Source organism: Coregonus clupeaformis, chromosome 23, assembly GCF_020615455.1.
Source record: "Coregonus clupeaformis isolate EN_2021a chromosome 23, ASM2061545v1, whole genome shotgun sequence".
Classification (NCBI taxonomy): domain Eukaryota; kingdom Metazoa; phylum Chordata; class Actinopteri; order Salmoniformes; family Salmonidae; genus Coregonus; species Coregonus clupeaformis.
In genome coordinates this window covers 27,783,376-27,809,405 of record NC_059214.1, presented here as the reverse complement: position 1 = coordinate 27,809,405, position 26,030 = coordinate 27,783,376, and the positions used below count along the sequence as shown (strand labels likewise).

At 44.2% G+C, this 26,030-nt stretch overlaps 1 protein-coding gene across 1 annotated transcript; it reads right to left on the bottom strand.

The window, feature by feature from the left end:
- Positions 1-14,992: 14,992 nt before the first annotated feature.
- Positions 14,993-25,081, bottom strand: LOC121537020 (vesicle-trafficking protein SEC22a-like). The gene is made up of 7 exons (XM_041844751.2): positions 24,780-25,081; positions 23,793-24,008; positions 20,907-21,070; positions 20,312-20,491; positions 16,761-16,879; positions 16,374-16,442; positions 14,993-15,872 (listed from the first exon to the last, which is right to left on the bottom strand). The coding sequence occupies exons 1-7, from the start codon at positions 24,791-24,793 to the stop codon at positions 15,672-15,674; spliced, it is 963 nt and encodes a 320-aa protein (XP_041700685.1). The 5' UTR covers positions 24,794-25,081; the 3' UTR covers positions 14,993-15,671.
- Positions 25,082-26,030: the final 949 nt, after the last annotated feature.

The following is a 26,030-nucleotide window of genomic DNA, read 5'->3' as shown; positions in this document are numbered from 1 at the left end:
TCCGTGTAAAGGAAAGAATGAATGGGGCCATGTATCGTGAGATTTTGAGTGAAAACCTCCTTCCATCAGCAAGGGCATTGAAGATGAAACGTGGCTGGGTCTTTCAGCATGACAATGATCCCAAACACACCGCCCGGGCAACGAAGGAGTGGCTTCGTAAGAAGCATTTCAAGGTCCTGGAGTGGCCTAGCCAGTCTCCAGATCTCAACCCCATAGAAAATCTTTGGAGGGAGTTGAAAGTCCGTGTTGCCCAGCGACAGCCCCAAAACATCACTGCTCTAGAGGAGATCTGCATGGAGGAATGGGCCAAAAATACCAGCAACAGTGTGTGAAAACCTTGTGAAGACTTACAGAAAACGTTTGACCTGTGTCATTGCCAACAAAGGGTATATAACAAAGTATTGAGAAACTTTTGTTATTGACCAAATACTTATTTTCCACCATAATTTGCAAATAAATTCATAAAAAATCCTACAATGTGATTTTCTGGAATTTTTTTTTCTCATTTTGTCTGTCATAGTTGACGTGTACCTATGATGAACATTACAGGCCTCTCTCATCTTTTTAAGTGGGAGAACTTGCACAATTGGTGGCTGACTAAATACATTTTTTCCCCACTGTATATATATATATATATATATATACACACACAGTGGGGAGAACAAGTATTTGATACACTGCCGATTTTGCAGGTTTTCCTACTTACAAAGCATGTAGAGGTCTGTAATTTATCATAGGTACACTTCAACTGTGAGAGACGGAATCTAAAACAAAAATCCAGAAAATCACATTGTATGATTTTTAAGTAATTAATTTGCATTTTATTGCATGACATAAGTATTTGATCACCTACCAACCAGTAAAAATTCCGGCTCTCACAGACCTGTTAGTTTTTTCTTTAAGAAGCCCTCCTGTTCTCCACTCATTACCTGTATTAACTGCACCTGTTTGAACTCGTTACCTGTATAAAAGACACCTGTCCACACAATCAAACAGACTCCAACCTCTCCACAATGGCCAAGACCAGAGAGCTGTGTAAGGACATCAGGGATAAAATTGTAGACCTGCACAAGGCTGGGATGGGCTACAGGACAATAGGCAAGCAGCTTGGTGAGAAAGCAAAAACAATTGGTGCAATTATTAGAAAATGGAAGAAGTTCAAGATGACGGTCAATCACCCTCGGTCTGGGGCTCCATGCAAGATCTCACCTCGTGGGGCATCAATGATCATGAGGAAGGTGAGGGATCAGCCCAGAACTACACGGCAGGACCTGGTCAATGACCTGAAGAGAGCTGGGACCACAGTCTCAAAGAAAACCATTAGTAACACACTACGCCGTCATGGATTAAAATCCTGCAGCGCACGCAGGGTCCCCCTGCTCAAGCCAGCGCATGTCCAGGCCCGTCTGAAGTTTGCCAATGACCATCTGGATGATCCAGAGGAGGAATGGGAGAAGGTCATGTGGTCTGATGAGACAAAAATAGAGCTTTTTGGTCTAAACTCCACTCGCCGTGTTTGGAGGAAGAAGAAGGATGAGTACAACCCCAAGAACACCATCCCAACTGTGAAGCATGGAGGTGGAAACATCATTCTTTGGGGATGCTTTTCTGCAAAGGGGACAGGACGACTGCACCGTATTGAGGGGAGGATGGATGGGGCCATGTATCGCGAGATCTTGGCCAACAACCTCCTTCCCTCAGTAAGAGCATTGAAGATGGGTCGTGGCTGGGTCTTCCAGCATGACAACGACCCAAAACATACAGCCAGGGCAACTAAGGAGTGGCTCCGTAAGAAGCATCTCAAGGTCCTGGAGTGGCCTAGCCAGTCTCCAGACCTGAACCCAATAGAAAATCTTTGGAGGGAGCTGAAAGTCCGTATTGCCCAGCGACAGCCCCGAAACCTGAAGGATCTGGAGAAGTGGGCCAAAATCCCTGCTGCAGTGTGTGCAAACCTGGTCAAGACCTACAGGAAACGTATGATCTCTGTAATTGCAAACAAAGGTTTCTGTACCAAATATTAAGTTCTGCTTTTCTGATGTATCAAATACTTATGTCATGCAATAAAATGCAAATTAATTACTTAAAAATCATACAATGTGATTTTCTGGATTTTTGTTTTAGATTCCGTCTCTCACAGTTGAAATGTACCTATGATAAAAAATTACAGACCTCTACATGCTTTGTAAGTAGGAAAACCTGCAAAATCGGCAGTGTATCAAATACTTGTTCTCCCCACTGTATATATACATACATACAGCTGCGGAAAAAATTAAGAGACCACTGCAAAATGATCAGTTTCTCTGGTTTTACTATTTATACAGTAGGGAAAAAAAGTATTTAGTCAGCCACCAATTGTGCAAGTTCTCCCACTTAAAAAGATGAGAGAGGCCTGTAATTTTCATCATAGGTACACGTCAACTATGACAGAAAAAATGAGGAAAGAAAATCCAGAAAATCACATTGTAGGATTTTTAATGAATATATTTGCAAATTATGGTGGAAAATAAGTATTTGGTCAATAACAAAAGTTTCTCAATACTTTGTTATATACCCTTTGTTGGCAATGACACAGGTCAAACGTTTTCTTTAAGTCTTCACATGGTTTTCACACACTGTTGCTGGTATTTTGGCCCATTCCTCCATGCAGATCTCCTCTAGAGCAGTGATGTTTTGGGGATGTCGCTGGGCAACAGACTTTCAACTCCCTCCAAAGATTTTCTATGGGGTTGAGATCTGGAGACTGGCTAGGCCACTCCAGGACCTTGAAATGCTTCTTACGAAGCCACTCCTTCGTTGCCCGGGCGGTGTGTTTGGGATCATTGTCATGCTGAAAGACCCAGCCACGTTTCATCTTCAATGCCCTTGCTGATGGAAGGAGGTTTTCACTCAAAATCTCACGATACTTGGCCCCATTCATTCTTTCCTTTACACGGATCAGTCGTCCTGGTCCCTTTGCAGAAAAACAGCCCCAAAGCATGATGTTTCCACCCCCATGCTTCACAGTAGGTATGGTGTTCTTTGGATGCAACTCAGCATTCTTTGTCCTCCAAACACGACGAGTTGAGTTTTTACCAAAAAGTTCTATTTTGGTTTCATCTGACCATATGACATTCTCCCAATCCTCTTCTGGATCATCCAAATGCACTCTAGCAAACTTCAGACGGGCCTGGACATGTACTAGCTTAAGCAGGGGGACACGTCTGGCACTGCAGGATTTGAGTCCCTGGCGGCGTAGTGTGTTACTGATGGTAGGCTTTGTTACTTTGGTCCCAGCTCTCTGCAGGTCATTCACTAGGTCCCCCATGTGGTTCTGGGATTTTTTTCTCACCGTTCTTGTGATCATTTTGACCCCACGGGGTGAGATCTTGCGTGGAGCCCCAGATCGAGGGAGATTATCAGTGGTCTTGTATGTCTTCCATTTCCTAATAATTGCTCCCACAGTTGATTTCTTCAAACCAAGCTGCTTACCTATTGCAGATTCAGTCTTCCAAGCCTGGTGCAGGTCTACAATTTTGTTTCTGGTGTCCTTTGACAGCTCTTTGGTCTTGGCCATAGTGGAGTTTGGAGTGTGACTGTTTGAGGTTGTGGACAGGTGTCTTTTATACTGATAACAAGTTCAAACAGGTGCCATTAATACAGGTAACGAGTGGAGGACAGAGGAGCCTCTTAAAGAAGAAGTTACAGGTCTGTGAGAGCCAGAAATCTTGCTTGTTTGTAGGTGACCAAATACTTATTTTCCACCATAATTTGCAAATAAATTCATTAAAAATCCTACAAATGTGATTTTCTGGATTTTTTTTCTCACAATTTGTCTGTCATAGTTGACGTGTACCTATGATGGAAATTACAGGCCTCTCATATTTTTAAGTGGGAGAACTTGCACAATTGGTGGCTGACTAAATACTTTTTTCCTCCACTGTAGATATGTGTTTGGGTAAACATAACATTTTTGTTTTATTCTATAAACTACTGACAACATTTCTCTCAAATTCCAAATAAAAATATTGTCATTTAGAGCATTTATTTGCAGAAAATGACAACTGGTCAAAATAACAAAAAAGATGCAGTGTTGTCAGACCTCGAATAATGCAAAGAAAATAAGTTCATGTTCATGTTCATTTTTATTATTATTATTATTATTATTATTATTATTATTATTATTATTATTATTTTATTATTTTTAAACAACACAATACTAATGTTTTAACTTAGGAAGAGTTCAGAAATCAATATTTGGTGGAATAACCCTGATTTTCAATCACAGCTTTCATGCGTCTTGGCATGCTCTCCACCAGTCTTTCACATTGATGTTGGGTGACTTTATGCCACTTCTGGCGCAAATATTCAAGCAGCTAGGCTTTGTTTGATGGCTTGTGACCATCCATCTTCCTCTTGATCACATTCCAGAAGTTTTCAATGGGGTTCAGGTCTGGAGATTGGGCTGGCCATGACAGGGTCTTGAACTGGTGGTCCTCCATCCACACCTTGATTGACCTGGCTGTGTGGCATGGCGCATTGTCCTGCTGGAAAAACCAATCCTCAGAGTTGGGGAACAATGTCAGAGTAAAAGGAAGCAAGTTTTCTTCCAGGACAACCTTGTACGTGACTTGATTCATGCGTCCTTCACAAAGACAAATCTGCCCGATTCCATCCTTGCTGAAGCACCCCCAGATCATCACCGATCCTCCACCAAATTTCACAGTGGGTGCGAGACACTGTGGCTTGTAGGCCTCTCCAGGTCTCCGTCTAACCATTAGACGACCAGGTGTTGGGCAAAGCTGAAAATTGGACTCATCAGAGAAGATTACCTTACCCCAGTCCTCTACGGTCCAATCCTTATGGTCTTTTCCAAACCTCAGCCTGGCTCTTCTTTGCTTCTCATTGATGAAGGGCTTTTTTCTAGCTTTGCACAACTTCAGCCCTGCCCCTAGGAGCCTGTTTCGAACCGTCCTCGCCGTGCACTTCACCCCAGCTGCCGTTTGCCATTCTTTTTGTAGGTCAATTGATGTCATTCTACAGTTGTTGAGTGACATTCGAAAACGGTCATCCCGGTCAGTAGAGTCATTTTTGCCGGTCTGTAGCTTTGTTGCCCCCCAATGTCTGCTGCTTGACCTTGTTCTTATGAACTGCCGTCTTTGAAATTTTAAGGATGGAAGCAACCTGACGTTCACTGTATCCCTCTGCCAGTAAAGCCAGAATTGAACCTTTCTTTTCCTCACTCAAAACTTTCCTTTTCAACTCTTTTGGCATGGTCAATAGTTATTTTTTGATTAATATTACTTTTGAGGTACTATTAGCACTGTTTTTGCCATCCAGCTGGTCCTATTGCAAGAGGATAGTGATGACCACAGCAGTGGTTTTTATACTTTTCCTCATTAAATAAGATTTGGTTCAGGTGATCACCTAATCAGTACCTAATTCAGTAGAATGAGGTGTGCCTGTGTTGGAATTCAACAGACACTGGAATGGAATGGCTGTCATACATGTAGAGATGCTGATTTAAGAACATTTTGCAGTGGTCTCTTAATTCTTTCCACTGCTATATATATATATTATTTTTTTTACAGTATTTTGCCATCCAAATGGTAGGCTATTATGTTTCAACAACCTGCCCCTAAAGCAGAACCTTTTCTATAAGCAGGTACTAGTAGGAAGAGAGGAGAGTTGATTGTTCCTCTAGATGTCCAGAGGGTGGCAGCAGTACACTGTTATTGATGCCATAACAATAGATAGGTTGTACTAAACAGTGGCTCCCTTTGTCTCGTCTTCATTAATGATATAGCTATGATATTGGCTAGATTAAAGCAATATAGAGATTTAGGATACCACTATATTCCCTATAAAGCTGGATGAAGAAGAAAAAATAATTGTCAGAAGCACCTATTTCTAAAATAACCTAGTAAGTAGCCTACAGTACAGGTGGCAGAAGTGATTTAGCAGGACTCATAATAATACATTGGCTATCTTGTTAAATGACGACAGAGTCCTTGCCCTTTAAAGCACCACACCTGTGAGCTGGCCACGGATGCTGTGGGCATTGAGAAAATAACCTTAATTATGTCTGCGGGAGTAGATTAGAATGGTCACAAATATAGGCCTCTGACGGACACTCATTTGCGTTAAAATAGAAATAGCACAACAAATTAGCTACAATTTCCCAAGTGTTCTTTGTCTGCAGTCAACCGCACACTTCCTGATTAAGAACAAAAACATAAAACCTGGAGGAACATGGAGCTCTTGGCTCAATAATCCTCTATGTACCTCTGGAGGAAATGTTTGCTGCATCTAATATTGCACACACTAATAATCATCAAGGTAATCACCATAATGTCTCCCAGAGCACCTACCTTTCACTGCTTCGTGCCTGAAACTCTGCTTTTGAAACTAAATAGGTGTTGCAGCCAGAAATCTGGGTCTGATCTTTCTAAATCAGAAGCGCTTGTTCTCAAAAAGGAATAAAGGGGGTAATTCATATTAAACTTGTAATAGATTTTAAGTAAAATTCTTGATTATGCACATCAGAAAAGTCATCTAAGTAAAATGTCAATCTTCTTAATTGCAATAGTATGTCAGTCCAAATGGCCAACATCAAAAGTTATGACCCATTTCATACTGGAGGCTAACATTGCTAAGTCTGCTAAGATTGCTAATAAGTTTTGGCCATTGTCGGTGACAAATCTTAAAGGTCCAGTGCAGTCCAAAATGTGATTTTCCAGTATATATATATACACTGCTCAAAAAAATAAAGGGAACACTTAAACAACACAATGTAACTCCAAGTCAATCACACTTCTGTGAAATCAAACTGTCCACTTAGGAAGCAACACTGATTGACAATACATTTCACATGCTGTTGTGCAAATGGAATAGACAACAGGTGGAAATTATAGGCAATTAGCAAGACACCCCCAATAAAGGACTGGTTTTGCAGGTGGTGACCACAGACCACTTCTCAGTTCCTATGCTTCCTGGCTGATGTTTTGGTCACTTTTGAATGCTGGCGGTGCTTTCACTCTAGTGGTAGCATGAGACGGAGTCTACAACCCACACAAGCGGCTAAGGTAGTGCAGCTCATCCAGGATGGCACATCAATGCGAGCAGTGGCAAGAAGGTTTGCTGTGTCTGTCAGCGTAGTGTCCACAGCATGGAAACGTGGAGGAGGCCGTAGGAGGGCAACAACCCAGCAGCAGGACCACTACCTCCGCCTTTGTGCAAGGAGGAGCAGGAGGAGCACTGCCAGAGCCCTGCAAAATGACCTCCAGCAGGCCACAAATGTGCATGTGTCTGCTCAAACGGTCAGAAACAGACTCCATGAGGGTGGTATGAGGGCCCGACGTCCACAGGTGGGGGTTGTGCTTACAGCCCAACACCGTGCAGGACGTTTGGCATTTGCCAGAGAACACCAAGATTGGCAAATTCGCCACTGGTGCCCTGTGCTCTTCACAGATGAAAGCAGGTTCACACTGAGCACGTGTTTTAGACGTGACAGAGTCTGGAGACGCCGTGGAGAACGTTCTGCTGCCTGCAACATCCTCCAGCATGACCGGTTTGGCGGTGGGTCAGTCATGGTGTGGGGTGGAATTTCTTTGGGGGGCCGCACAGCCCTCCATGTGCTCGCCAGAGGTAGCCCGACTGCCATTAGGTACCAAGATGAGATCCTCAGACCCCTTGTGAGACCATATGCTGGTGCGGTTGGCCCTGGGTTCCTCCTAATGCAAGACAATGTTAGACCTCATGTGGCTGGAGTGTGTCAGCAGTTCCTGCAAGAGGAAGGCATTGATGCTATGGACTGGCCCGCCCGTTCCCCAGACCTGAATCCAATTGAGCACATCTGGGACATCATGTCTCGCTCCATCCACCAACGCCACGTTGCACCACAGACTGTCCAGGAGTTGGCAGATGCTTTAGTCCAGGTCTGGGAGGAGATCCCTCAGGAGACCATCCGCCACCTCATCAGGAGCATGCCCAGGCGTTGTAGGGAGGTCATACAGGCACGTGGAGGCCACACACACCACTGAGCCTCATTTTGACTTGTTTTAAGGACATTACATCCAAGTTGGATCAGCCTGTAGTGTGGTTTTCCACTTTCATTTTGAGGGTGACTCCAAATCCAGACCTCCATGGGTTGATACAGTGGGGAAAAACAGTATTTAGTCAGCCACCAATTGTGCAAGTTCTCCCACTTAAAAAGATGAGAGAGGCCTGTAATTTTCATCATAGGTACACGTCAACTATGACAGACAAAATGAGAAAAGAAAATCCAGATAATCACATTGAGTCCCTGGCGGCGTAGTGTGTTACTGATGGTAGGCTTTGTTACTTTGGTCCCAGCTCTCTGCAGGTCATTCACTAGGTCCCCCCATGTGGTTCTGGGATTTTTGCTCACCGTTCTTGTGATCATTTTGACCCCATGGGGTGAGATCTTGCGTGGAGCCCCAGATCGAGGGAGATTATCAGTGGTCTTGTACGTCTTCCATTTCCTAATAATTGCTCCCACAGTTGATTTCTTCAAACCAAGCTGCTTACCTATTGCAGATTCAGTCTTCCCAGCCTGGTGCAGGTCTACAATTTTGTTTCTGGTGTCCTTTGACAGCTCTTTGGTATTGGCCATAGTGGAGTTTGGAGTGTGACTGTTTGAGGTTGTGGACAGGTGTTTTTTATACTGATAACAAGTTCAAACAGGTGCCATTAATACAGGTAACGAGTGGAGGACAGAGGAGCCTCTTAAAGAAGAAGTCACAGGTCTGTGAGAGCCAGAAATCTTGCTTGTTTGTAGGTGACCAAATACTTATTTTCCACCATAATTTGCAAATAAATTCATAAAAAAATCCTACAATGTGATTTTCTGGAATTTATTTCCTCAATTTGTCTGTCATAGTTGACGTGTACCTATGATGAAAATTACAGGCCTCTCTCATCTTTTTAAGTGGGAGAACTTGCACAATTGGTGGCTGACTAAATACTTTTTTTCCCCACTGTACATTTGATTTCCATTGATAATTTGTGTGATTTTGTTGTCAGCACATTCAACTATTACATTTACATTTACATTTTAGTCATTTAGCAGACGCTCTTATCCAGAGCGATTTACAGGAGCAATTAGGGTTAAGTGCCTTGCTCAAGGGCACATTAACGTCATTTAGCAGACGCTCTTAGCCAGAGCGACTCACAAATTGGTGCGTTCACCCTATAGCCAGTGGGATAACCACTTTACAATTGGGGGGGGTAGAAGGATTCCTTTATCCTATCCCAGGTATTCCTTAAAGAGGTGGGGTTTCAAATGTCTCCGGAGGGTGGTGAGTGACTCTATGTAAAGAAAAAAGTATTTAATAAGATTATTTCATTCATTCAGATCTAGGATGTGTTATTTTAGTGTTCCCTTAATTTTTTTGAGCAGTATATATATATATATATATATATATATATATATATATATTGTGACGTCACGAGAGGCTACACAGCTTTCAGCGGGATTGCTCAAGTAGTGCAAGGAGACAAGGTTCAAACAAAACAAGGATTTTATTATAGGTCTTGGGAAATTAACGAAAATATAACAAAATTCTGTTCTCTTGTGGCTCTTTAAGGGTTAACAGTTCAGGGATGTCTCTTCCACATCCAAAATCATAATTCTCACTCGCTCAAATAACTTTTCCCCAGCCTTACTGTAGTCCACGTTGCAGCTAGTGGCCAACCCAGCAAAAAGTCCTTCCAAATGTCTCTCACGTATTTCCACAGGTGCATATATCCAAAGGTGAGTATTTCCCAAAGGTAAGTATCTCCAAATCCTTATATTCCTCATGGAAGTGGACGTGCAGCACTCTTGTCCTCCAGAGAGCCCAGGTTGGAGACTGTGTCTCTTCCCTTCCCAAACCTTCAGCTCATCAGCTCCTCATTTGTTTCAGCTGCGTGGGAAGATTGGCCATAGAGGGGTGGAGTTCCCGACCATACCAGCAGATGGAGCCATAGCTGTCTGGGTTTGCAGCCACCTCAGGGGATGTAACGTCCCTCCAGGACACAGCCTCTCGTGACATCACACATCCCCCTCCTCGGGACCGACGTCCTCGTCGGGGTAAAGGCAGCGAAGAAGGCATCACGCCGGGAGAGGGCGTCCGCATTGCCGTGGTGCTTGCCAGCCTGCTCTCTCTTCAACTCCTCCACCTCTAGGACCAGGGACTCAGCCTCCTGTTGTCTCTCCTTGAGTTTCTTACTGAACGCATCAGCCTTGGTTTTAGCAGAGTTTAGCTTCTGTTGAGCAGCTTTCAGTTCCTTCTCTCTCTCTGCCTCCGCATTCTTCATCTTGTTCTCCAACACCTTGTACTTCTCCTCTGCCTTCTTCTGGACCTCCTTACTACTGCGCAGGGTCTCCTCACACTCCTCGATGGTCCTGCGCAGCCTCTCCAGCTCCTCCTGTTGCTTAGGGAAGGAGCTCTGTTGGAGTTTAGCCTGGAGGATATCTAACTCTTCTGTCTTCATGTCTAACTGTTGCTTTAACAAACGATACCTCTCAGCGGTCCCCTTCAGACCAGACAGTTCTTTGTCCAGATTCTGTAGCTCCGTCTCTGTGTCGGTCTGGGCACCTGCCATCCCTATCAGAGCCGGGGCGGGAGTGAGTAACTCGGAGGATTGCACCGGAGCCTTCCCAGGATGAGTCTTGCCTCTCCGTTTCCGAGGTACTCGGGTTATCCTCTCCTGAGACTCTCTCCAGAGTGGGTAAAAGGCTGGGCAGTCTCGTCCAATTAGGACAGGGACGGGGAGGGAATCAACCACCCCCGCCGTCGTGTGTATGGTTCCCCGTGTGCTGGTCATTGTAAGTTCAGTAATGGGGTATTCTCTGGTGTCCCCATGGACACAGGAAACTGGGAGGACTTTCCCCGGGGGTCAGACACGTTGGGCCCACCCAATCCTTACGCACCAGGGTGGCCCCGGCTACCAGAATCCAGTAAGGCCTCCACATCATGGTGATTCACAGTTACTGGGCAGGTGGGGGGTCGATCTGGGCCGCCATCTACGACTCCCAAGAGCGAGGCAAACGGTGTGTGGGTGCTGAGCTGGAGGACTCCGCAGTGGGCATAGGTTCATCGGCTGGTTTCCCACACTGCCAGGAGATATGTCCCATCTCCCCACACCGGTAACACTGTCGAGTTTCCCCCCTCCTGGTGTACTCTTCTTGGACCCGCCTGGTTTCTGGCTCCCCCTGGAGCCGGGATAAGTCCTGACGTGGCTGGGTTCGAGACCTTGGGGTCCTTTGGACGGGTTCTTTTCATTTGTGGTGGGGCCGCACTCCTGGGGTCTTTTCGGGAAGCATTCAGCATCTCCGCTGTGGCCTGGTACTTTTCCACAGCTTCCACGGTCAGATCAGCCGTGGTCAAGGCCTGTTGACTGATGAACCGTTTTGCCTCATAAGGCAGGGCGCGTAGGTAACGATCCACCACAACGGCCTCCACCACCGCCGCTGCTGTATTCCTCTGCGGATCCAGCCATTTCCTTGCGATTCGGACAAGTTCATGCATCTGCGCCCGAGGAGGTTGGTCTGGTTGGAAGGTCCAGCTGTGAAAGCGCTGGGCCATACCAAACTTTGTGAGTCCCTATCTGCTGAGGATCTCAGACTTCAGGGCATCATAGTCAGTAACCTGGTCAGGGCCCAGGTCCCGGACAGCATTCAGCGATTCCCCGGTTAGAAAGGGGGGCTAACAGACCAACCCACTGTTGCTTGGGCCAGGCTTCCCTAGTGGCCGTGGCCTCAAATGCATGCAGGTATGCCTCAATGTCATCGGTAGCTCCCATCTTAGATATAAAGTCACTTGCCTTTATTGGGCGGGTATTTTGGACAACCCTCTGTCTCTGCAACTGCAATTCCTCTGCCTTCAGAAGGTTGGCTTTCTTTTGCTCCTCCAAGAGAGCCACGTTTGCTTGCATCTGGGCTTGCTGGCCAGCAACAAGGGCTTTCAATATGTCCTCCATTTCAGTCGGCGGGGAGCCTACGGCCAACTTGGAAAACTGGGTGATCAAACCTTCGGTATCCTCCTCTGACATGCACTATTAACGCTTGAGCGTGCCTGTATTCTCCACCATCTGTGACGTCACGAGAGGCTACACAGCTTTCAGCGGGATTGCTCAAGTAGTGCAAGGAGACAAGGTTCAAACAAAACAAGGATTTTATTATAGGTCTTGGGAAATTAACGAAAATATAACAAAATTCTGTTCTCTTGTGGCTCTTTAAGGGTTAACAGTTCAGGGATGTCTCTTCCACATCCAAAATCATAATTCTCACTCGCTCAAATAACTTTTCCCCAGCCTTACTGTAGTCCACGTTGCAGCTAGTGGCCAACCCAGCAAAAAGTCCTTCCAAATGTCTCTCACGTATTTCCACAGGTGCATATATCCAAAGGTGAGTATTTCCCAAAGGTAAGTATCTCCAAATCCTTATATTCCTCATGGAAGTGGACGTGCAGCACTCTTGTCCTCCAGAGAGCCCAGGTTGGAGACTGTGTCTCTTCCCTTCCCAAACCTTCAGCTCATCAGCTCCTCATTTGTTTCAGCTGCGTGGGAAGATTGGCCATAGAGGGGTGGAGTTCCCGACCATACCAGCAGATGGAGCCATAGCTGTCTGGGTTTGCAGCCACCTCAGGGGGATGTAACGTCCCTCCAGGACACAGCCTCTCGTGACATCACAATATATATATAGTGCATTCAGAAAGTTTTCATACCCCTTGACTTTTTCCAAATTTAGTTTTGTTAGTTTCTCCCATTCTTCTCTACAGAACCTCTCAAGCTCTGTCAGGTTGGATGGAGAGCGTCGCTGTACAGCTATTTTCAGGTCTCTCCAGAGATGTTTGATCAGGTTGAAGCCACTCAGGGACATTCAGAGACTTGTCCTGAAGCCACTCCTGCATTGTCTTGGCTATGTGCTTAGGGTCGTTGTCCTGTTGGAAGGTGAACCTTCGCCCCAGTCTGAGGTCCTGAGCGTTCTGGAGCAGATTTTCTTCAAGGATCTCTCTGTACTTTGCTCCGTTCATCTTTCCCTCGATCCCGACTAGTCTCCCAGTCCCTGCCGCTGAAAAACATCCCCACAGCATGATGCTGCCACCACCATGATTCACCGTAGGGATGGTGCCAGGTTTCATCCAGACGTGAAGGTTGGCATTCAGGCCAAAGAGTTCAATCTTGGTTTCATCAGACCAGAGAATCTTTAGGTGCTCAAAGCGGGCTGTCATGTGCGTTTTACTGAGCAGTGGCTTCCGTCTGGCCACTCTACCATAAAGGCCTGATTGGTGGAGTGCTGCAGAGATGGTTGTCCTTCTGGAAGGTTCTCCCATCTCCACAGAGGAACTCTGGAGCTCTGTCAGAGTGACCATCGTGTTCTTGGTCACCTCCCTGACCAAGGCCCTTCTCCCCCGATTGCTCAGTTTGGCCGGGCGGCCAGCTCTAGGAAGAGTCTTGGTGGTTCCAAACTTCTCCCATTTAAGACTGATGGAGGCCACTGTGTTCTTGGGGACCTTCAATGCTGCAGAAATGTTTTGGTACCCTTCCCCAGATCTGTGCCTCGACACAGTCCTGTCTCTGAGTTCTACGGACAATTCCTTAGACCTCAAGGCTTGGTTTTTGCTCTGACATGCACTGTCAACTATGGGACCTTATATAGACAGGTGTGTACCTTTCCAAATAATGTCCAATCAATTTAATTTACCACAGGTGGACTCCAATCAAGTTGTAGAAACATCTCAAGGAGCTCAATTTGAAGTCTCATATCAAAAGGTCTGAATACTTGTTTTCACTTTGTCATTATGGGGTTTTCTGTGTAGATTGATGAGGATTTTTAATTAATCCATTTTAGAATAAGGTTGTAACATAACAAAATGTGGAAAAAGGTTAAGGGGTCTGAATACTTTCTGAATGCACTGTATATTTTTCCACACGATGAGGTTGGAATAATACTGTGAAATTGTTTAAATGATACCGTTTTAGTGTAAGAGCGGATTGAAACTTCAGATCGTTTTCGTGGGATGGAGTTTTGACCTGCCTGGTGACATCACCAAGCGGTACATTTGTTAATAGACCAATAAGAAAGACTTCCAAACCTCTCTGCCAATAACAGCTAGTTTTCAGTTTTCCACTCAGACCACTCCGACAGTCCTAGCAAAATTATTGATTGAGAAATTGCTCTTTGCTAAGAAGCTATTTTTGACCATATTAATTGAAAACAATCACAGTAAGTTACTTAAGTGTTACTCAGAAATGATTTGACATTACATTTACATTTTAGTCAATTTAGCAGACGCTCTTATCCAGAGCGATTTACAGTTACATATCGAGATAAAAACAGCTGCATTGGACCTTTAAGGGTTGAATCAGTGCAATAGTCCCCAGATATACATGTAGTTAGTTGCCAGATGTTTTTAATACTTGGTTCCATGTTTATACTCTCCCCTCCACTCATGCAGTGATCATCTCTGGTGTGACTGACACTGGCCATCGATACACCCAAAATAAAAACCAGAACACTCCTTAACTCATCATTAAATCAACTAATACCCTGAAATATTTGGATGGTGAGGGCTCACAGGTCAATTCAATCCTCCCCAGCAGCAGCTGCCGTTACCTCCCCTGTCTGTCAGATGATACAGAGTTGACAAGGTTGTCCTCCCAGTGCTGACAACAGTGGGATAACGCCACCACATTACATATCATTTGTTTAAACATATGCCATGCCCAACTCTGCTATCAAGTAATAGCATATGACTGATGCCTGCACCTGCAACAAAGTAGAACATGGATGTTACAGGCTTAGTGAGAGTATGTGTAAAGTCCCCTGTAGCTCAGTTGGTAGAGCATGGCGCTTGCAACGCCAGGGTTGTGGGTTCGTTTCCCACGGGGGGCCAGTTTGAAAATGTATGCGCTCACTAACTGTAAGTCGCTCTGGATAAGAGCGTCTGCTAAATGACTAAAATGTAAATGTAAAATGTATTGTATGGATTAAAATCACTGGCCAAAATAGAAGTGGACCATAATCATGCACATAATTTATTCAAAAGTATCTTCATAATCAATAAACAAATATTTACTAGCCATGTCAATGAAGAAGGATGAAAATAAATAAATAGCCTAACTACAAAAATGCTCTAAACATGTGAGATGTCTGTGATGCCAGGGATTCAGAGAATGACAGTTGAGTACTGACCTAACCTCACTGGATATGCAGTACACATGGCAAAAAGAGGACCACATTCAGCAACCCTGGCATCCAGTAGACCCATTGGATAACATGTCCTAATCATCTAAGACCGAAACCCCTGTTCAGACTCCTGATAATTACCCCTAACACATTCATATGATTGTTATTATTAGCCAATTAACTAATAATTTAGCTGTAGTGGCACCGCCCATTAATCCTATTGGTCTGCATCACTTGGAGGCCATTCTAGAGTGAGCTCAGCGTCCCACAATCCTGAGCTGTGGTGGGGAAGCAACGTGATGAAGATAGCAGGGGCAGAGATGCCTCTTTTCCTTAGATGTTGTAGTTTCTAGTTTTGCTGTTGGTGGTTGGTTGGTTGTAAGGAAGTATCTTTCTGGGGTTCTCAGACAAACTTTTTTTTGTTGTTGGTTTGTTTTAGTCTTTTTGTCCGACATTGTAGTGTGTTTTTTTTCTTGTTTGGTTGTAAGTCTCATGGTTGTCAGACGTTGTAGTCCGGAGCTTTGCCCTGCGGCTGCCTCAGTCTGATCTGTAGTGTCGTGAAGGCCCCTACAGTCACGTGGAAGAGGATCTGCCACACGTTCCTCAGTTCATACAGGTACATGTTGGACAGACAGATCAGGGCGAAGGCCAGGAACGACTTACTGTTCCTCCACACAGAGAAGTACGCAAACAGGTAACACTGAGGAGAGAGAGAGCGAGAGCGAGAAAGAGAGAGAGAGATCAACTTCTGTGAGAACAATAGAGCTCCTGCATTGTATTGGAAATGAAGATCCCTTGCAGGACACCAATCTTTCTTTGCTTTCAAACCATGTCCAATTATTTGACCAAGAGAGTAACGATCAATGATTTTAAATGAAGAACACCCCAATTATTTAGTGCAAGCGTCAATCAGCAATCTAAAAAAAGCCATAGACTGCATCAAAAACATATTTTTTGCACTTTTCAGTGTACCCAAGGACACTTACAGAGCACAATTATGTGAAAACTGTAGCTAGACTACACGACCAATAGCCAAATCCACTAATTTGAAGCGATGTCCACATACAGTATATATACACAAAAGTATATTGGTCAAACTAACAACCCCCTATGTACAAAGAGAGCTGTGATGTAAATCATGCTGTGATGTTAGTCAGTCAGCACAGTGTCAGCCGGGCAGCTCTTACTAACTATCACTTACCTGATACAAACAGGCTGCTGTGCCCAGGAAAAAGGCAATCACGTAAATAAAGTCTTCGTGGTCGTCATTCTGCGGATGCACAGGAAGGTAAGGAGGTAGAGAAGGAAGGGAGAAGAATAGATTGAGGTCAATTAAAGTATAGCCACTGAATGTTTAGCAGCAGGTAGGCTTTCAACAAGGCTTGGTGAAACAACAAGAAACCAGCTAACAAAAGCACTGGACAAAAATAGCCCCTGAAATGCAATAAGCGTACCTCCAACTAAGAGGTGTTTAAATGATTCCTATGAAAAGGCTTGGTTTGACATATTATAGCTACAGGTGTTCACTTTTGTCATACCCATAGAATGAAATAGAATAATGCAATGCATCTCTATGGTCTTACTATACCTGCATAACGCTCTCTATGGCATGAACCCCTCGGAGTAGATTGAGGCCTCCACAGAGGATGCTTAGCACACAGGAGACAACGCCAGGTAGACACACAGGCTCAAGCTGCTGGCTGGGAGCTGGGAGGAGAGGAAGGGAACTGTTCAGAATCAGCAGTAATGACCTGCTGGCCAATGAGCCATAGACACATTAAAAAGCTCTACTGATTGAAATAAAACCGCCACATTCTGTCCTGAAGGATCACAATACACACTCCCTGCCAGAGACTTCACTGACTTAGGGTTTGGTGTAAAGTAGTCTTGTGACTAAATTAATATAAATATGAAAAATAGCTACATAGAGCAGGATTAGTTTATGGGTTCTGAGAATAGGTGAAAAATAAATGGTAAAGCACTACACCAGGGCTATTCAACTATATTCTTATGGGGGCCACATTTTCCAAAAGTTAATTGCTGAGGGGCCAGACACCAACAAAAACAACATCTGACAAAACCCCAGAAAGATATTTACACCAACAGCAAAACTAGAAACTACAATGTCTAAGGAAAAGAGGCGACTCTGCCCCTGTCATCTTCATCACGTTGCTTCCCCACCACAGCTCGGGATTGTGGGACGCTGAGCTCACTCTAGAATGGCCTCCAAGTGATGCAGACCAATAGGATTAATGGGCGGTGCCACTACAGCTAAATTATTAGTTAATTGGCTAATAATAACAATCATATGAATGTGTTTGGGGTAATTATCAGGAGTCTGAACAGGGGTTTCGGTCTTAGATGATTAGGACATGTTATCCAATGGGTCTACTGGATGCCAGGGTTGCTGAATGTGATCCTCTTCAGAAGAACTATCAAAAACAACACACATATACCATACAAAGCACTTACATGTTGATTAAAGTAATCAGGTAGTTTTAAAATCCTCTGAAAACATGTTTCCTCTTTACTCCCCTAACAGAGATAGAGATAACATGGACCAGCAAGCTATTTATTTGATTCTCTGTTTTAAGAAACAAATGTGTGTACAAATTATTTAAGGAAATTTGAATCTGGACTTATTGCCATTATCTCAATAAAAGTTATAACACAAATATGGCAATCAAGTAGCCTAATTCCAGTCTGAAGGAAGTATGCTTTGAATTCATTTTCCCCAGTCATTAGGTTCTAACATGTTGCATCAGAGAGAAACAGAAGACACGTATGTGTTCCTGAGAGTCTTAGTTTTCATGCATGGGGTTATAGCCCAAACCATTCAAAGGCTAGAGCCAAATTCATAGGAAGAAAAATTAATAAATAAAAAACACGCCAAATTAGCACTAGAGACCACACTATTAGGCCTAGTAGCACTTGTCATTTTGACAATAAATGTCAGATTCCCCCTGTATTGCCTAATTGGTGGGAGTGGCAAATCGGCACAGGTGCCTGCAATGTGTAATCGGGGCCTGTGTTTTCTTGAAAAGGTATGTTTCCTGACTGTGTGGAAGAGCCATTTGTTTTAGCCATCAGCCATGTGCGTTTACTTTGGAAGTCTGCTGATTTTTAAATAAATGAAATGCTTTTATAACTATTTATATCGCAGTTCCTCTTTTAAGCATTTTAGATGACAAGGTATCAGCCAGCCTGTAACAAGGGGCAAGGCTAAATTGATAAAAGGGTGGGATCTGGCCCGCGGGCCTCCAGTTGAATGTGCAATCTTAGAATTCTCCCCAAATCTGAAAAGAAACCACTGATTCAAACCCAAAATGTGGAAATCTTAACTATAGCGCTATGACAATGTTGTGATGATCATTCTTCCTACTCTTCCCCTATCCACAGTGAGTGATAGGAAAGCAGTGGTTCTTGAGGGAGACAGAGGAGCTGTGGTGACCCAGGACAGAATCACTTAGCTGGGGTTACAGAGGTGTGAAGGTGTCAACAGAGGGGTTACTGATCCAGAGCGTCAGGAGTGGCAGGCAAGGGGCTCTGTGGAGGCCCGTCTCAGTCAGGGATCACTAATGGAGGGGCCGGGCCAGCACACACACACACACACACACACACACACACGACAGCTGCAGGGTAAGGTGTCCTTCAGAGAGCTGCCCCTATAGGGCTGTCATGTGATTAACTTTGGCTCTGTTCCAATATGTTCCCAACCAAGCTGTCCATGAGGTATGGAATGGATGGAAGCCATTTTAAACGTGCTAACATGACAATGGGAGTTACCTACAGTAAATGGGAAAAGGGAGGATTAGAATGAGGAGGATGGAATGCAAATGAAATCCATTTGTCAATCAGTACACAGTTAAGAGGTTATGTTAAAGCTTACGTGAAGAGTCATTTTTTACAGTGCCTAAAAGCATCAAAGGCAGCTAGGCGCTTTGATTGAAAAAGGTCTCAGCCAACAAAAATCTCTAGTCTACAGTATGTCAATCTACTATAGTAGAAAAGTCTAGGCTACCTATTCTATTGCTTAGCTTGTCGAGAAAGAAATAGCCTATTCCAAACACTCTGGGACAGTACACAACAAGTTGGCCTAGGCTACATAAAAATAAACATTAAAAAACAGTGAGTCTGATGCAATAGATCAGAACGTTTAGCTTAAAAATGTTGATAAACTTTTATTTCTTCACATTATAAACACAGCAATGTGCACAAGGCATTAGGCTATGTACAAATGTTCTTTCCATAATGTAATTAGCGTGAAAACACCGTTGTCAAAATGGCACAGCACATGCGAGCAGTTTCATATGACAGATGAAAATATCCGTTATAAATGTAAGAAGAGAAGAGATCTGATAGGCTACTTACATTTTACATTTTAGTCATTTAGGAGACGCTCTTATCCAGAGCGACTTACAGTTAGTGAGTGCATACATTTTCATACTTTGAAGCAAGGTAAGACATGCCTCATAATATGTATTAAAATGTTCAGGTTTCAAACAACTAAGTATATGTCTTCAAAATGCATACTGCCTCCAGCTCATTGCAAAGTGGTGTGTGACATGCTGATTAAGCCTTCCTTCCGTTGCCGTTTGATGCCGCGTTCAAAACTGTGAACTCGGAAATCTCCGACTTCCGAGCATTCAAGTAAAAAAAAATAACAAAAATCTATTTAAACGGTCATCCAACTCGGAATCTCGGGCCTCTTTCTAGAACTCCGACTTTCCGACCTGAAGATCACTGACTTCATGATTTGACTTAGTATTTTTCCACATACTTCTGCAGCAGAAGCTCTTGCGCTGTCTGACAGATTTTTCACGCAAAGGCTCTGTATCTGTATGCGTGTGATAAATAAGATACATAACGAATATACTGTACACACGTGCCAATTTAATTAAACTAATTATGCAAATTAACCTATAGAACGATAAGCATGACCAGTCAAATGTATTCACAGCGACTGGTATTTCCATAATTGAATAGGCTAAAAAGTATTATTTCACAATGGGAATTTTTATTCTCCTGGACAATCGGCCGGCACCAATTTTATTCATAAGCTTTTCAATTTTATTAGCGGACAAAAGCCGGCTATTACCGGCTAAGGGAAACCCTGGTGCGTGCATGTGTGGAACCTACCTATGCCCTTGTACTTGGAGGCCGTGCGGTATGAGAAGTTGTTGATGGATCCTAGGTCCTCAGGGGACAGCTGGTATGTCGGTCGCAGCTTGAGCTCTGTCTGCATGTTAGCCAGGTTGATCTTAGTGGACAGAGAGCGGGGGCTATTGTAGCGCTGCTTCGTCTTCTGGAGGAAGTTGTCTGGAAGTGGCAGTAACACAACAACGGTTTGAGAATGGTTGGACATATTTATCATGAAAATACAACCTACGCTGGAAAGGTATGTCATAGCAGCATCTGCTGGTACAGTCTATACTTGCTCTATCAAAAGAATTTCGAAAATGGTACAACCATAAAAATAGAATGATTAGTATGATAATAGTAATTATATAGGTAAAACAGGGTTTCAATTTGAAAGTGTTGCTTCAAAACAGGGAAACCCTATGTTTGATTTGACAGTAAGGCAAAATGTGCATTTGTAGGGAAAACATAGCTTGGTCACAGATCCTGCGGTCTTGCCAATGTATGGCCATTTGTCATGTCATACCGACCATAGGAGTTGGTTACAGGACCACAGACATGGGACCAGGCTAGGGAAAACAGAGGAGAGACTCACCAAACTCTATGAAGGAGTATGGCCTCACAGCGCTGTTGACACGTTTGTTGTCGTATGTGATGATGAACTCTCTCTGCAGCTCATCCAGGAAACAGAAGGCCAGGACATTGGGGTAGTTCTCTGTACACACCATCAGATATCCCAGTCCCAGAGAGCTGGTGAAACTAACACACACCAAGATTACCTTGGATGACTATCATCTACTGCAATTACAGTGCTGAACAGTGGGAAGTACAGTATCTAAGTACACAAATCCAGAACTAAGAAATGTCCCTGCATGTGATGTTCTTCAAGACAAAATTCAATGAATGTAGCCTAGCTGCATTGTCATGAGATAGACCTATCTGTAACAAACACTGGCATCATCCTATCGGTGTGGAAAATGACCATCTCTAAGATATAGCCTAACACAACAAAGAATGGTGTTTTCAACCAATCTATCAATAAAATTACAGAAAATCTATTCAACATCAGGTGGCTTGAAGGCTTGTTAGTTGTGTGGCTGCATTGTAGAGCAGAGTGATGCCAGTATGTTTACCACTGTGAATTTCTTCACAGAAAGAACACGTCTCACACCAAACAGGCATTAAAAGGAGAAGGGGAAGTGGGGATAGCGAGCTCACGCTCTTTTTCCCCCCTCTGCTTATGATGAATAACAGTCATTTGGAGAGTGACAGGCAGGGACTGACTAAAATCACAGCCCCACCCACTCAGAGCAGAACCCCTCAAAAAAGTCCAATACATCCGAGTTAGGCATTGCCCAAAAGGATCTTTAAATCAACCAGTGATTTAAATGCTGCCTGGCACGTCCGCCGTCACCTTCCTTCACAGTGTCAAGGCCAATGTTGGGCCTTGAGATATCAAATGAGGCTTCAGACTGTAGAGTGGATGGCCAACCAACCCTGCTGCTGGAGAGAGGGATGTGCATGTGTGCGCTCCTTTTATTCAAACCTATATCTGTCTTAATGGGACCAATTAGCTAATAACCCATTTCCATGTAAACAGATGGCCTCTAAGCATTTTATAAAATGAGGACAGAGTGATAACACCGATATTCAAAGCAAAATTAAACTATCAAATGTTATTGGTCGCGTACACATATTTTGTAGATGTTATCGCAGGTGCAGCGAAATGCTTATGTTTTATAGCTCCAACAGTGCAATAATACCTAACAATACACACAAATCCCAAAAATTCAAAGAAAGGAATTAAGAAATATCAGAATATATAAATATATGATGGTGTGTATAGACATTATGGACAGTATATGAAAAGGTGTGTACAGCAGTAGTTATATAGGATAAGCCTGGACTACAATACAGAATATACATATGAATTGGGTAAAACCGTATGTAAACATTATTAAAGTGACCAGTGTTCAATGACTATGTATGTACATAAGGCAGCAGTCTCTAAGGTGCAGGGTAGAGTACCGGGTGGTAGCCGGCAAGTAACAGTGGCTAAGTTCAGGGCAGAGTACTGGGCGGAGGCCGGCTAGTGGTGACTATTTAACAGTCTGATGGCCTGGAGACAGAAACTGTTTTTCAGTCTCTCGGTCCCAGCTTTAATGAACCTGTACGGGCTCTGCCTTCTAGATGGAAGCGGGATGAACAGGCCATGGCTCGGGTGGCTGAGGTCCTTAATTATCTTTTTGGCCTTCCTGTGACACCGGGTGCTGTAGATGTCCTGGAGGGCAGGCAGTGTGCCCCCGGTGAAGCGTTGGGCTGACCGCACCACCGTCTGGAGAGCCCTGCGGTTGTGGATGGTGCAATTGCCATATAAGGCGGTGATACAGCCTGACAGGATGCTCTCAATGGTGCATCTGAAGACGTTTGTGAGGGTTTTATGGGCCAAGCCAAATTTCTTCAGCCTCCTGAGGTTGAAGAAGCACTGTTGCGCCTTCTTCACACTGTGTTGATGGATCATTTCAGGTTGTCAGTGATGTGCACGTCGAGGAACTTCTCCACTGTGGCCCCGTCGATGTGGATGGGGGAGTGCTCTCTCTGCTGTCTCCTGAAGTCCACGATCAGTTCCTTCATATTGTTGACATTGAGGGAGATGGGTTTATTCCTGGCACCACTCCTCCAGGGACCTCCCTGCATTCTGTCTCGTCGTTGTTGGTAATAAGGCCTACTAATGTTGTGTCGTCTTCAAACTTGATGATTGAGTTGGAGGCGTGCGTGGCCTCCCAGTCATGGGTGAACAGGGAGTACAGGAGGGGGCTGAGCACGCACCCTTGTGGGGCCCCCGTGTTGAGGATCAGCATAGTGGAGGTGTTGTTGCCTACCTTCACCACCTGGGGTGGGCCCGTTAGGAATCCAGGACCCATTTGCACAGGGATGGGTTCAGACCCAGGGCCCGAACATAGTGATGAGCTTGGAGGGCACTATGGTGTTGAAGGCTGAGCTGTAGTCGATGAACAGCATTATTACATAGATATTTCTTATGTCCAGATGGGATAGGGCAGTGCGATGGCGTCATCTGTGGATCTGTTGGGGCAGTATGCAAATTGTAGAGGATCTAGGGTGTCGGGTAAGGTGGAGGTCATATGTTCCTTAACTCTCAAAGCACTTAATGCTGACAGAAGTGAGTGCTACAGGGTGACAGTCATTTAGTTCAGTTACCTTCGCTTTCTTGGGCACAGGAACAATGGTGGACATCTTGAAGCAAGTGGGGACAACAGCCTGGGATAGAGATTGAATATGTCCATAAACACTCCAGCCAGCTGGTCTGCACATGTTCTGAGGACGCGGCTTCGGATGCTGTCTGGCCGGTATAGAGAACTGCTAGCAACTTTGGGTGGTGGTAATATCAAAGTCTACAACAAGAGTTTATATAAAATGTTGGATAATACCACTTTATGATTCACAGTAAAGCCAGACTTACTTGATATTGTACTGTCCAGTCTTCAGAGCACAGCGGTCTGGGAACTGGCCGAGTTTCTTGGACAGAGCTTTGACATGCTTTTTGGTTTCCTGTAGGCCTTTGTCCTGCTCATAGTCTGTGGAGGCAGACAGGGGTAGACCATCCCCAACCCGCAACACCGAGGCAAACAGTACCATGGACATCTTACTGTTCAACACGCACTCTCTGGATGGACACCTGCAAAACAGAGCGAAGAGGGAGCATGTTCACAGATCCAAGGGCATGATGATTGTGAATTAATGAGCTTTCTGATAAAATAGGCCTAGTTTCACTAAATTGCCAGATTAGCCTGGCAGCGTATCAATATTACCATATCATCTAGACTGCCACGATTCAGTACCTTGGATAGCTCCTTGATGAACGCTAGTTCTAGCTAGCTACGTCTCGCGACAACTGTGTGCCCTCGGCGCCGTTTTACCTCTCGCTAACAAGCAAACTGGGTAAATGTGTCTTGAGTGAGCCTGAAAAATGTGTCAGTTTGCCTTGATATGGTCCATGCATAAGCGATTGTCTGGGCATTGTTAGCTCAGCAACACTGGAAAAGGAGCTAGTTAGCTTTTGCAGCAGGCTAATACTGGGTAAAACCGCTGAGGATGGTGCAATTTAATAGATGGTGATGCTTGCTAGTTAACTAGCTAGGTACCGGTTTAGTTTACACCGCATATTCAACAGCCGGACTATTCAGAGTTTTTGAAAAGCATTGCAATATCTAGCTATATCTATGTCGCATAATTTCACAAACAAAGCAAAGGCGCCACCTTGCTAACGTTATCTGGCTAGCTAGTTAGTTCCTCAAATATGCCCCCTGCTGTCAGTTAGCTAACTAACGTTACCAGCTAGTTACTGCACATGGCTACTGCTGTACGACGCTAGCTAGGAAAAGCAAAGCTAACATTCGCAAGCATGGCCTTCAAAACATAGACAGGAATTGTTATTTTGCGAGCTAACCTGAACAGAGGCATGTGTCAATGCACCGCTGCGAAGATGTTTCTTTCTTGTAAACGTAGCTACCATCACCCGGCAGCGTTTTATTTTTATAGCTACATCCGTTCTTCTTCTATGGTATATTGCCGATCACACAATTTAATGTGCATCCCGCCACCAAAAAAATTAACAAACTGCCCCCAAAAAACAAAATCAAACAACTTTAAATTTAAAAAAATACATCTGATCTGATCCCTACACATGCTCAAGGGGAACCTGGGAGGGCGGGTCTTCCGGCGCCAGTACCCCTTGCAAGTATTCAGGGTATTGTGCTAGTGCCTCAAGCAAATTGACAATAGAAATAGGCAGGTAAATATCACTCCTTAGAGAAGGCACTCGAGGGTACTCATAACACTAATGAACCCACTTCATGGAAATCCACAGTGCCCTTTCCCTTTCAGTGTGTGTGTATGTGTTTGCCAGGAACTGTAGGATCTCCATTAGCCATAGGTAATGTTATGACTGTGACACTGATCAGAGGTAAGGTTCAAGGAGAAGAGCAAAACCCCACCTCATCATCACTGCTATTCCAATTTGCATTTAGCCCATGGAATTGTCATATGAGAATCACCATGGAGAACTAGCTAGCCACAGTTTTTGTGCTCTAATTATTAAAAGCCCAGCTAGTGCTCAGGTGAAAGCAGAGCTGCTTTAAGATTCAGCACACGCAGCATTACAGATTAACTAACTGTGTCTGGCTGTGATTGTATCCCAAATGGCACCCTATTCTTTATATAGTGCACTATCTAGGTAATAGGATGCAATTTGGGATGTAGCCTGTGTGATTCTCCATGCACCCTTTAGGAATGCATGGATTATTGATGAGTTGGTAAATATTTGTAATTACTGTGGTTCAGGTCTGCTACTGATTTTCAGATACACGCTCCTACGCTCCTGCAGGTTCAGGTTTATACCTTTAAACTTTTTTTTTTATATGTGCTCTCCAGTGGAGTGGAGTCATCTGCATTGGCAAATATTAGACCCAGTCAAACAAAGCTCAGTGTTCTGTTGTTATCATTATAATTGGGTTTACTTGAACTGTTCAGACTGCAAGTTGATTATGACCTGATATTCTAGTAATGTGATTTACATAAAGAAAAGGATGCATTATCAACTTCAGTGCCCTTTCATCATTGGTGGCAATCTTGAGAGAGAATGTATGAATTACATACAGAATTCAGACCTCGCCTACCAACAGCTAATTCTGAATAAACA

What these genes read in the sequence shown, in the direction of transcription:
- LOC121537020 (XM_041844751.2), bottom strand. An exon ending in ATACTCCTTCATAGAGTTTG is followed by an intron (nt 20,492 to 20,906) that starts GTGAGTCTCTCC and finishes TGCCACTTCCAG; the next exon opens with ACAACTTCCTCCAGAAGACG. An exon ending in CAGCAGCCTGTTTGTATCAG is followed by an intron (nt 15,873 to 16,373) that starts GTAAGTGATAGT and finishes CTCTCTCCTCAG; the next exon opens with TGTTACCTGTTTGCGTACTT.